Source organism: Myotis yumanensis, unplaced genomic scaffold (assembly GCF_028538775.1).
Source record: "Myotis yumanensis isolate MYYU_CA2020_CCGP unplaced genomic scaffold, mMyoYum1.0.hap1 SCAF_18, whole genome shotgun sequence".
Taxonomy (NCBI): domain Eukaryota; kingdom Metazoa; phylum Chordata; class Mammalia; order Chiroptera; family Vespertilionidae; genus Myotis; species Myotis yumanensis.
In genome coordinates this window covers 24,573,743-24,586,230 of record NW_027223769.1, presented here as the reverse complement: position 1 = coordinate 24,586,230, position 12,488 = coordinate 24,573,743, and the positions used below count along the sequence as shown (strand labels likewise).

Sequence of the window (12,488 nt, the reverse complement as noted above, 5' to 3'; positions counted from 1 at the left end):
TCAGTCCCCAATAGGGGGCATGCAGGAGGCAGCCAATCGATGGATTCTCTCTCATCATTGATGTTTTGATCTCTCCCTTCCTTTCTGAAATCAATAAAAATATATTTTAAAATAAAGAATATTATTGCCCACCTACTCAACTCCTTTATCTCTACCAATAGGAATTAAAGACCACAAAAGAGAATATTATGCTTAGAATGTAAATTCTTAAAATGAACTTAATTCTCTCCTGTCGGTGTTGACCAGTCAGTGGGCCTAATTTTGAGGTGTTAGATCACATAAGATGATATCTGTGCTCCAGAACAAAAGAGCTGCCTCAGAAGTCCTATGTTATTGCTCTTTTTTTAAAAAAATGGATACTAATCTTTAATTTGTGTTTTCTTGATTATCACATATGTGCTTGTAATACTTATTTTATAGACCTACAGTTGGAGTTGTATCCTATAAATTAACTCCAAATGGATGTCTTTTCAGACCAAGATACAAGTTATGAAAGAAATGGAAATAATTCTCATTCACATCGGAGACCCAAGAAGACAAAAAGAGAAGTCGCAATACCAAGAAACAAAATGGCCTCAGGTAATGGGAAGTGAAATCAGTAACTGCCTTAAAGGATGCACAGAACAATTCATGCTGAAATGTGTCATCATGACAGGTACCCAGTAAATATCCATGACACTCTCTTTTGTCTCATCTCAATATTGCAATCTTTGCTTTCATTTATAAATTCTTACTTTCTTGATACTTCTTTGCCCGTCTTTTTTTACATATACCCAAGTGAAAGACAGTTTTTTTCTACAAATGTTCCATCAAAAAAAAGAGGCTTCTAGCCCAGCCTGTGTAACTCAGTGGCTGAGTGTCGACCTATGAACCAGAAAGTCACGGTTCAATTCCTGGTCAGGGAATATGCCTGGGTTTCAGGCTGGATCCCCAGTAGGGGGTGTGCAGGAGGGAGCCAATCAGTGATTCTATCTCATTATTGATGCTTCTATCTCTCCCTCTCCCTTCCTTTCTAAAATCAATAAAAATACTTTTTTTAAAAAAAGAGAGAGACTTCTAGAAGTCCTTGCAAAGTCAAGTTGCGGTGTTCTCTCTCATTGTTTTTTAATTTTGAAAAACAAATACTCTTTGGGGAAGATGCATTAGCCTGAAATGACCTCAATCAATATCAATGTTGAATTATTATAGAGATCTCCTGATAGAATGGGTGAAAAAAGAGACTAATGTCAAGTGGATCTAGTGATGATTTTAGGGGTATGACCTCACAACTTCAAGTGTGAGATGTCCTTGTCGACAAGCCCTTTAAGTATCCCTTAAAAGAACAATTTAGAAAGTGTTATTGTGGTAGAGACATGAATATATATTTAAAGTACAATGTAAAAATCAACTTTTCTGAATGCTTTGTAAGTGGGTACTTTTGAGTTGGGCATAGTGTTTAGTGATAGCATTAAATGGAAGTAAAGATTATATATTTTGGAAAACTTAAATAATTCCCAAAGTTCTCCAGATTATAATTAAAGCAATGATGATGAAGATGCATTTGAAAAATCTGAATAAACTTATGACGTGAAATATGAGTTTCATGAAGCAATTTTTATAAAATAACATATATACATTTATATAACATGATTTTAAATATGCCTTTATAAAATGAAATAGACATTTGATATTCCACCTACATCCTTCAAGTTTTTATATAGTCATGTTTGCCCAGAAATAACTTTTTGACAGTCTCATTGAGAAAAGAGGAGATTGCCCTATTTGGGAGGTTGCCTTATATTTATATAAATATGGTCCTTTACAAATTTTTGTGTTACTTTGCTTTAAGCATATTCCTATTAACTTTCATATAAAGGCATCTAATTATTTTACTAACCCTGAGAGTATTTTTATATCACATTTAAATTTATTTTAATAATAGAGATCCTTTCTGGTTCTAATGCTCCCTTGCAACTTTCTTCTGTCTTTTGTGGAAATTTTTTTCTTCAATATTTTGGTTTTAATTGTTTCCCTCTAAAAAGTTCTTTACAAAAACACATTCTTCTACCTACATTTTTCTAATTGTCAAACCCAGGAATGAAAGTCTCTTTTGAAATCCCCTCATCTGGTTAAACGAATATAGTTTATATTAGTTTTCTCCTCCCCACCCTCACTCCCTAGATCTTGTTAGTACATTATGTGGGTTTTATTCAGGTTATTGTTATATTAAATTGTTTTCTGTGTGTGTGTGTGTATTTTTGTGTGTTTTATTGTTATTGTTGTTAATCCTCGCCCAAGGATATTTTTCCATTGATTTTTAGAGAGAATGGAAGGGAGAGGTAGAGACAGAGAAACATCGATGTGAGAGAGACACACATTGATTGCTTGCCTCCTGCAAACATCCCAACCAAGGAACCTGCAACCAAGGTACATGCCCTTGACCGGAATCAAACCCGGGTCCCTTCAGTCCGCAGGCCGACGCTCTATCTACTGAGCCAAACTGGCTAGGGCTAAATTGCTATTTTTATATTATACGACTTCTCTTAAGAATACATTTTTAAAACTTTTATCAAAACCAGATTTCTAGTAATAATTTAGCACTTATTTCTATTTCACTGGTTTTGTGACTTTACTTTTCTTGAGTTCTTAATTTTGTCTCATTTCTACAATTGTTGTGTTTTTTTTTTGTTTGTTTTTTTTTAATTAAATCTTTATTGTTCAGATTATTACATTTGTTCCTCTTTTTTCCCCCCATAACTCCCCTCCTTCCAGCTCCCACCCCACCCTCCACCCTCACTCCCCACCCACTGTGTTCATCCATAGGTGCATGATTTTTGTCCAGTCACTTCCCGCATCTCCCACACCCCTTTTCCCCCCAAGAATAGTCAGTCTATTCCCTTTCTATGTCCCTGATTCTATTATAATCACCAGTTCATTCTGTACATCAGGTTATTTATTCACTTGATTCTTAGATTCATTTGTTGATAGATGCATGTTTGTTGTTCATAATTTGTATCTTTACCTTTTTCTTCTTCTTCCTCTTCTTAAAGGATACCTTTCAGCATTTCATATAATACTGGTTTGGCGGTGATGAACTCCTTTAGCTTTTCCTTGTCTGTGAAGCTCTTTATCTGACCTTCAATTCTGAATGATAGCTTTGCTGGATAAAGTAATCTTGGTTGTAGGTTCTTGGTATTCAGCACTTTGAATATTTCTTGCCATTCCCTTCTGGCCTGCAAAGTTTCTGTTGAGAAATCAGCTGACAGTCGTATGGGTATTCCCTTGTAGGTAATTGAGCCTCTTTCTCTTGCTGCTTTTAAGATTTTCTCTTTGTCTTTTGCTCTTGGCATTTTAATGATGATGTGTCTTGGTGTGGTCCTCTTTGGATTCCTTTTGTTTGGGGTTCTCTGTGCTTCTTGGACCTGTAAGTCCATTTCTTTCTCCAGATGGGGGAAGTTTTCTGCCATTATTTCTTGAAATAGGTTTTCAATATCTTGCTGTCTCTCATCTTCTGGCACTCCAATAATTCTGATATTAGACCGCTTAAAGCTGTCCCAGAGGCTCCTTACACTATCTTCACACTTTCGGATTCTTTTTTCATTTTGCTTTTCCAATTGGGTGTTTTTTGTTGAATCTTTTGTTTGATTATTGTGCTCCTCTGGTCTGCTATTGGGTATAATATTCTTTATTTCAGTCCGTGTATGCTTACTTTCTAATTTCTTTATCGTAGCATCGAGGGTCTCATTAGTTTTCGTGAGGTTCTGCACAAATTTATGGCAAGCCCTCAAAATTGTGATACTTAGCTCCATATCCTCCATTTCTGTCATGTTTTTTTGTCTCCGCATCTTTTATGCTTTCTTGGTGCACCCCCTTGTGGTCTCTGTGCGCAGTCTTGTTCTAGCCAAGCCTTAATTGTTGTAGTTAACACTAGAGGGGTTTGACCACCAGGCCGACTGGCTATAGGAATCAGCTGTATGGAAAACGTCTGCCTTCTGGGGAGGCGCTAATCCAGCCTTTGCCTGAGGCGATCGGCAAATGGCTGTGCGCAGGGTTTGGGCGGGGCGGGATCAACAGGGCGGGCGGAGGGAGCAGTTATGGCCGCTCTCAGTCCCGTTCCCAGAGGCTCTGCTTCTCAGAACCCCGGCAGCCGCTGCAAACTTCGGAGAGAAAGCTGCCCTCAGGTTCCAACTGATGCCGGATAATCCCGCTTCTCCCGTTTGAGTCTGGGTCCCTAGAGACTCGCCCGGATCTGGAGCCCAGAGTCTGAGACTCACTCCCGACAGAAAACGACAACCGCGCCCTCAGCCACCAGCCCGCTTTGCGCGCGCACCTTGCTACCTTTGTATTTTCCACACTGCGCCGCCTCTGAGCCTCGATTTGCTGTTCTCTTTCCTTCTAGTTGTAGAGTCTCTCTTCAGCCAGCCTTCCTGTGGTTCTGGGTGATGTCCGTTCAGTCTTTTAGTTGTATTTTTGAAATGGTTGTTTGCGGCAGCGGTCTCCGGTGTTTACCTACGCCGCCATCTTGGTCTCCTCCTCATTTCTACAATTGTTTTCTCAAGAAAGATCAACTGGTGGAAATATTTGGGGAACTTGTGAATAGTCTAAAGGGATCTTTCTTGGCCCTTCCCAATGTTAAAAGAAAATTCTCCCCAGACAAGTTACTGATCTAGTAGACTTTAATTCAGTAATTTATGAATTGGGCAGCAGCCAATGTAGCAGATAGAGAGCTCTGAAGAGCTGGACACGGCAAGAGATTTTTATAGACCTAAGTGAGCAGGATTACTTTCCTTATTTGGAGCAAAGGGAAGCCTTGAAGTCAGACTATGTAATGTGTGCTGAACAGGCAAGCACTGATTGGTTGACGTTGGCCTGCCTCTTCTGCGAGAGCCAAACACAGAAACTTAAGTTTTGGTTTGCTGTAGTGGGGTTTAGCATGACTGACTCTATCTTGGGTCTAACTTCGTTACCTTAACACCAATGAGCCATATTTTAGCAGAGTTCACAAGTTAAAACATTGGATAGCTGTATATCCTCCATATCTTTTCTGCCATTCTCCTTTTCAAATATATTTTTTATTGATTTCAGAGAGGAAAGGACAGGGAGAGAGAGATTGGAACATCAATGATGAGAGAGAATCATTGATCAGCTGCCTCCTGCACGCCCCACAGTGGGGATCAAGCCCACAGCCCGGGCATGTGCCCTGACCAGGAATCGATGTGACCTCCTGGTTCATAGGTTGATTCTCAACCACTGAGCCACGCTGGCCGGGCTGAGCTCATTTTATTTCACTTTTAATCTATCTCATTCTTGTGCATTTTAGCTTCAGCTGATTTATCTTTAAGACTTCCTGTTTCTATTAAGGATGTTACATAGCTTTCTAAGGATTTGGTTAAATAAATTTTTTTGCTGTTGATAATTTTCAGAGTTATGCTTTCCTCTGAGTCCCCTGGATTCAGTTCCCAGGTTCTATGCTAGTCATAGGCTCTCTTTTGGTTTGATTTTTTTCCTTACTTTTGAAGGCAGGATCTGTCCAAACACAATGTTTGTCAGGAGACCAAGAAATTGGGTCACTCTTAGGTCGGCAGCCTGTTGGCTTATCTAGTGATCATTACCCCTTTCCACATCCACAGTTGACGTACAGGGTGAGTTCCTGTTCCCAGCAAGCTGATGACCCTGATCTGAGGTGACATTTTTCTCCGCTCTACCTCTATTGCTTTAATTTTCACCTTGTCAGAAACTCTTACACCCATCCCCTAGAGGAAGATTTAAGAGGTTAAGTCATTTGCTTGAGGCTTTTGAGTCCAGTTTCTTTCTCCCACCCTCCATCCTGTTTGCCCGGATGGAAAGACATAGCATCTGATCAGAAGAACATCTCAGAATTCTGGGAGGCCAGCAGTCGGAGCCGCAGTGATTCTGCTGCCAAATATACATGTCAGTCCTATGAACAACTGAGGGAATGTCACAAGAAAAGGTAAAGAAGGCCAAGTAGGCTGCCTGTAGCCAGCTATATTTTAACACTCATACCTTGAAAGAAGTCAACCAAAGTTAATAGCAAATAGGCATGTTAACCCACTAATATTGCCTTAGAGCATGGTTTCCTTACTGGAAAGTGTGGAAAGAGAATGAAAGCAATATGGTGATCTGGTAAAAAGTCTATCAGATATATGCTCTGATTTATTAAAAAACTAGAGGCCCGGTGCACAAAAATTCGTGCATTGGTTGGGGGGCAGTCCCTCAGCCTAACCTGCACCCTCTCGAAGTCCAGGAGCCCTAGGGGGATGTCTGACTGATGGCTTAGGCCTGCTCCCCCTGGTGGTTAGTGCACATCATAGCACATCATTCAGCCTTTAGGGTCAATTTGCATATTACCCTTTTATTATATAGGATATATTTATATAATTATACGGCTTCTCTTAAGAATACATTTTTGTAAAAGTATGAGACAGATATTTCTGCAGTGAGGTTTATATACTGGCACCTTTATGGTTGGTTTTATTTAATATTTATTTTTACACGGAGGATCTTTGAAGAGTAAGCAACAGGATGAGACGGTAGTGATTTGTCATGCTTCAGCTTCGGAATTCTAGCTGTACAGCTTCATCAGTAGCAGAAAATGAGCCTCTGGTCTCCTATGTGATTTACATTTTTAGCAAAGAATAACAAATAAAATAGGAAAAAATATTTCTATCCTAGGCTTTTACTTGAACTTAACCTACTTTCATATATATATATATGCACTGGAGCGGGGGAGGTCCTTCAGCCTGACCTGTGCCCTCTCACAGTCCAGGAGCCCTCGGGGGATGTCCGACTGACATGGAGGAGGGAGAGGCTTCCGCCACCACCACTGCACTCACCAGCCCGGCATCTGGCTGAGTGGTGCTCCCCCTGTGGGAGCACACTGACCACCAGGGGCAGCTCCTGCATTGAGCGTCTGCCCCAGGTGGTCAGTGTGCATCATAGCAACCGTTCACTCTGCTGTTTGGTTGATTTGCATATTAGCCTTTTATTATATAGGAAGGAGGATATATTTTTATTGATTTCAGAGAGGAAGAGAGAGGGACAGATAGAAATATCAATAATGAGAGAGAATCATTGACTGGCTGCCTCCTGCACATCCCCTACTGAGAATTGAGCCCACAACCTGGTCATGTGCCCTGACCAGGGATCAGGAATCGAACCGTGTCCTCCTGGTTCAGAGGTTGAGTCACATGGGCCAGGCCTAACCTACTTTCTTTTTTCTACAGGAGCCACTCATCATTCAAACAAATGTCACCAACCTGCTCTTGCTAATCCTGTAAGTACTTAACCTTCACAGCACACATCTTCAAATCGTGTTCTCTTTATCAGTCCTGGTGGGTCCTGCCAGATCTCTACTTTGTCTCACAGAATGCTCTGAATTATAATTTTCTGATAAGGAAAGGAAAGTACTTAAGTGCAGGAAAGAGTCAGGTTTAATGGATTATTTATTAAAGACAATTTTAAAGCCTATCTTTTGGCTTTCATCCTGGTATTATTTTCTTTTGTTGGTGGTTTCTTTATTCCCTGCTTCATTCCAAAAAGAACTTGTGGCATCTTGCAAAAATATATACAATGCAATAATTTTTTTTATTTTAAAAAGGAAAAAGAAAGAAATTGAGTGTAAAGTAGAAACTCTGCATAATCTACAAAATTTCACCTTCAAGAAATTTCTTAGCTTTCTTGTCTTTGTGTCCTCTCAGTAGATGGCTATATATAGATTTACATTTATTTGGTCCACTGTAAAAAAAATAAAAAAGGTGTTGTTATTAGTATAAAAAGGAAGAGGGATGAAATTAAAATCCCTTAAGTCAGTATTTCTCAAGGGATGTTCTGCAGAAAAACAGCCAATATTGCTTAAAATATTGCCAGGCGGAGTTTGTTTTACTGTAAGACTTCTCAGGGCCTTTTTTGTTTTGTGAGGATATTTTCTCCATTGATTTCCAGAGAGAGTGGAACGCAGGGGGAAGAGACAGTGAGAGAGGAACATCAATGTGAGAGAGACACATTCATTGGTTACCTCCTGCACGCCTCCCCTCCCCCCACTGGAAAGCAAGCCTGCAAAGGAAGTATGTGCCCTTGGCCCACGCTTCAGTCTGCAGGGGGACACTCTTATCCACTGAACCAAACCGGCTAGGGCGTAGAGCAGCGGTTCTCAACCTGTGGGTTGCGACCCCTTTGGCGGTCGAACAACCCTTTCACAGGGGTCGCCTAAGACCATACTGCATATCAGATATTTATATTACGATTCATAACAGTAGCAACATTACAGTTATGAAGTAGCAACGAAAATAATTTTATGGTTGGGTCACAACATGAGGAACTGTATTTAAAGGGCCAGAAGGTTGAGAACCACTGGCGTAGAGTCTTTTATATGCCCCAAACCTAACCACTTCCCATTATCTTCACCACTATCACCCCAGGCTCAGCTACCTTCAGCTCCCGTCTGAACACTGCATCTTTCTCCTACTGAACTCCCTGCTTCTGTCCTCGGCCTCCTTCTGTCAATGCTCAGCATAGCAGTCAGAGGAGCCTTCACAACAGAAGTCAGACCCAGTGACTGCTCCTCAAAGCCAAGCCCCTTCACCCCTCATGTCTTCCCATCTCATGCAAAGTAAATTCACACGCTTCTCAATTTCCTGACATAGGACCTGCTCTCCACCCCCCTTCCCTCATTCCCCTCCACCCCCTGGATCTTTTTTTAGCTCCCCTCCTACCATTTTTGCTCATCCAGCCTTTTTGTTCTTCCCCAAACAAACGGCAGGCTGTGGCCTCCTGGCTTTTCCACTTCTTAAATACCCTTCTCCAGAATACTGACAGAGCTTTCTCTCTAATTCTCAGCCAAAATGCCCTTCCTTGACATCTGACTGGCGTTAGTGACCACACGATGTAATTTGTCTCTCTGTCTCCACCACTAACGTGGACACTCGGGGAGGGCAAGAACTTGGCTCACTTTGTTCATTGCTGCACCCTCACTTCCCCATGCTTAGCACATGGTAGCTGTTTCATTATAATTTACTGAATGCTTGACAATAAGTACACACGGGAAATTGTGCATCTCAAAGAGGGTAATATCACACGCCACTTCCTCCAAACTGCTTGAGCACAGGGTCTTTTTGAGAGAAATATTTATTAATATCTCAAAGGCCCTGGGAGCTCCAAAGCAATTTTGGAGACACCACCTTAATTTTCGTTATTTGGTTAAAATCAGATTTAGCCTTTTCCTTTTATATATTTTTATCTTTTAGTCCAAGACCCTGTGCCATTCTGCCAGCCCGTTTGCTTCAGCCCTCCCGACAGTCACACAGCAGGGACTGTCAGTGACCCCTGTGCCCACCAGCCAGCCACTCCCTGTGACGGCAGAGCTCCCCAGGCCTGCGTCTGTAACACAGGCTGGAAACGCTCTGGTGGGAATAACTTCAAGCCCCAAAGAGGACTCACATCCAGACGTCTCCACCACTCATCTCCAAGCATCGTCTCAGAGCGCATCCAATCAGGTGAGTGAGGAACATGGAAGTCACAACTGGGTACGTTCATTACATGGAAATAGGACTTTTAAAATATATATATATTTTTTATTGATTTCAGAGAGGAAGGGAGAGGGAGGGAGAGATAGAAACATCAATGATGAAAAAGAGAGTCATTGATCAGCTGCCTCTTGCACATCCAACCACTGGGGATCAAACCCGAAACCCGGGCATGTGCCCTGACCAGGAATCGAGCCCTGACCTCCTGGCTCATAGGTCGATGCTCAGCCACTGAGCCACGCTGGCTGGGCTGGACACAGCACTTTTATTCTTTCCTTCTATTTTGGTGTCATTTTGGGAACAGTGATGCTAGGAAGGAGCCTCGTTCACCCTTTACCCCTGAACAGAATATACCTGGGAATGCCTGACAGACAGGCATGTGTCCCGATTAAAAGCAAGTCCATGAAAATAGCCCACCTTGGGTCTTACGCCTATTTCAGTATTTACGGTCTTATTAGGTAATGCTGTTATATCAGTGCTTCGGTTGGGGAGGAACCCTTATTGGCCTGCCCCACTGTCTTAGCAGCAAATCCCTCGACACCTTCTCCGCCTCACCCTCTCAACCCTCCTTTCACCTTTGTTCCCCTTCCAGACAAACTGGAAGGAAAGGCAAAGCTGCTTTAACAGTGTTGACTGAAGAAAGCATCCTGCTTCCCCCTATTGTTTTGGGGGTTTTTTAAAACACAAGCCCTGCCTATAAGCCATCTAACATTTTCCTGTTAGAAAGGAGTCCTATTTTCTCTGGATCTGCTGTCAGTGGTAATGGAAACTAGATGTTCACTGTTGTCTCAGTCAGCATTGTGTTCTGCTGAGGGGAAACGTGATCTGCAGCAGCTTAAACAAAGAGTGCTTGCTTACCTTAAATAGAGAGAAATTTGAAGGATCCAATATCTAAAGAGTCTACAGACAAATTATTAGAACTATCAAGAGAATTTAGAGATGTTACTGAATATCAGATCAGTATATACTAAAGTTAATTATATTATTGCATATTAGCAACTATCAGTTAGATTTTTTAAAAAAGATATAATAGCAGGTACCTAGGAATAAATCTAACCAAAGATGTACAAAACTTCTAGTTTTTCTGAGTCAGTTCAGGAAACCACTATGAGGCTTGATTGAGAGACATTAAAGAAAGGCCAAGTAAGTGGTGAGATCTGCCAGGTTCAGCCCAGGTTAGGCGTTCTCTCTGAAATATCAGGTAAGGCTGCCACTGGAATGACGCTGAGTACAGCCTGACCAGCAGGCAGACGTGCAGCCGGGCGGCATCTGTGTCTCCCTTACCTTCACTCCTTCTTATTAACATCCCAGTCCCACAGCGTAAAACCAAAATTGGGTGGGCCTCAGTTCTGAGATCTCCCTGTAACTGACCCAACCCCCTATAACCCCGTGAGTCAGGAATAACCCTATTCAATTGCATGGCCCGTGAGGGTAGGGTCTTAACTGACGTGAACTGCTCCAGTCCTTGAGCCTAGCAGTACACAGTAGGCATTTAATAAGGACTTATTGAATACTGATTGAGTTAAGCTGTAAGCGGGTTGTTCTCTAGAATTCGGACCATGTAGTTGGTGTAAACAGATTGTCTCAGGGTTGGACTTCCAGTTCAAAACAAGTAGCCTCTTAGCTTTGGGACCATGCCTAGTGTCCTGGGTTTGTTTGTTTTCTCAGGTTTCCTGCCTCCCAGCTCCTGCCGTGTGGTATGTCAAGGACTTCCCTCTTGAACATGAACTCTTGGGTTGAGGGAATTACCGTGGGAAACCTGAGGGGATAAACACACTTCTGAATAGACAGGTTTTGTTGTTTTGAATTCCACGTTTCCCAAGCTTCTGATCATGGCCATAGCCGTAAGCTTACTCTTGCAGATCTTATTGTCAGACTCACTTGTCCTTGGAACAATCATTATATGACCTGTTACCATTTTCTGTATGAAGAGGTGAAAATTCTATTTGCAGAAAAGCCTCTGAAAGCAATAAGTGTGATGGAAAGCCTGTGATTCATAGAGCTTGTAATGTCACCAGAGGTCAGCTCTCATTAAAGCAATGTCTCAAACTACTGAAGTGCAGTAATTATATGCAAATAATTTTGACAAAATCCTTTGTTCCCAATAGGTCACAGATGAAATGGCATGGAACTTCAGCAAAGCGATGCATGGTTTGCAACCTCATAGTCAACTGCAGAAAGCTTGTGAGGTGCTCCAGAGACTGACAGCCATGATCCCAGGACTTTCCGAGTCAGTGCAGGTAAGCAGAGGCTGACTGGGAGGGAACAGATGTGAGGAAGGGGAAAGTGAAAAACAGGAAAGGAGAAAACGTATAATAAAATAAAAAATGTATAATCTGGAAATTGTACCCTGTACAGACTAACATTATGAAATACTTTGTGGAGACTCAATGGAAATATTAGCAAGTGTATTTATACCTTTAAATTTGAAGATTGTGCCCTCGCTGGGTAGCTCAGTTGGTTAGAGTGTCATCCCAGTACCCCAAGGTTGTGGGTTTGATCCCCGGTCAGGGCACATACAAGAAACAATCAATGAATATATAAATAAAGGAAACAACAAGTCACCGTTTTTCTCTCTCTTCCTCTCTCTCTCTCTAAAATCAATACATTTAAAAACTATATATTAAGGCAGCTCTCTCTATGGAGTGTGCCCAAGCCTTCCCCCCACCCCCCGACACCCTCTCCAGGTGCATTTTCCCTGACTCTCTTAAGCTTCAGGTCCCTTCTTTTGCCTCTGTAACTTGTTTCTTGAGCCCATTACTTCTATAGCCCATTCCTTCCACCTCTGTGACTTTCTAAATAAACTTTCTCTTATAAAAAAAAAACTGAAGGTTGTTAAAAAACTGGATCAGTAGTGACATTCTCATTTATCACATCACTGATCTATGTGTCAGGAGAAATCACAAGAGATAAAGACAGATCCATGCCTGGCCATAGCATAGAGCAGCCTTGAAACAGGCATCAAAA

General features: G+C 41.7%; 1 protein-coding gene across 3 annotated transcripts in view; it reads left to right on the top strand.

Moving 5' to 3' along the window:
• Positions 1-12,488, top strand: part of PKD1L3 (polycystin 1 like 3, transient receptor potential channel interacting) — a 70,031-nt gene that overhangs the window by 8,960 nt on the left and 48,583 nt on the right. The window contains exons 4-7 of one of the 3 annotated variants that reach the window (XM_070398285.1): positions 475-579; positions 7,224-7,273; positions 9,243-9,491; positions 11,630-11,761. In XM_070398285.1, coding sequence (XP_070254386.1) covers positions 475-579; positions 7,224-7,273; positions 9,243-9,491; positions 11,630-11,761 — 536 coding nt within the window. Of the gene's footprint in view, positions 1-474; positions 580-7,223; positions 7,274-9,242; positions 9,492-11,351; positions 11,366-11,397; positions 11,542-11,629; positions 11,762-12,488 lie in introns of those variants that run through there. The other 2 variants (XM_070398287.1, XM_070398286.1) reach the window with 2 other exon arrangements.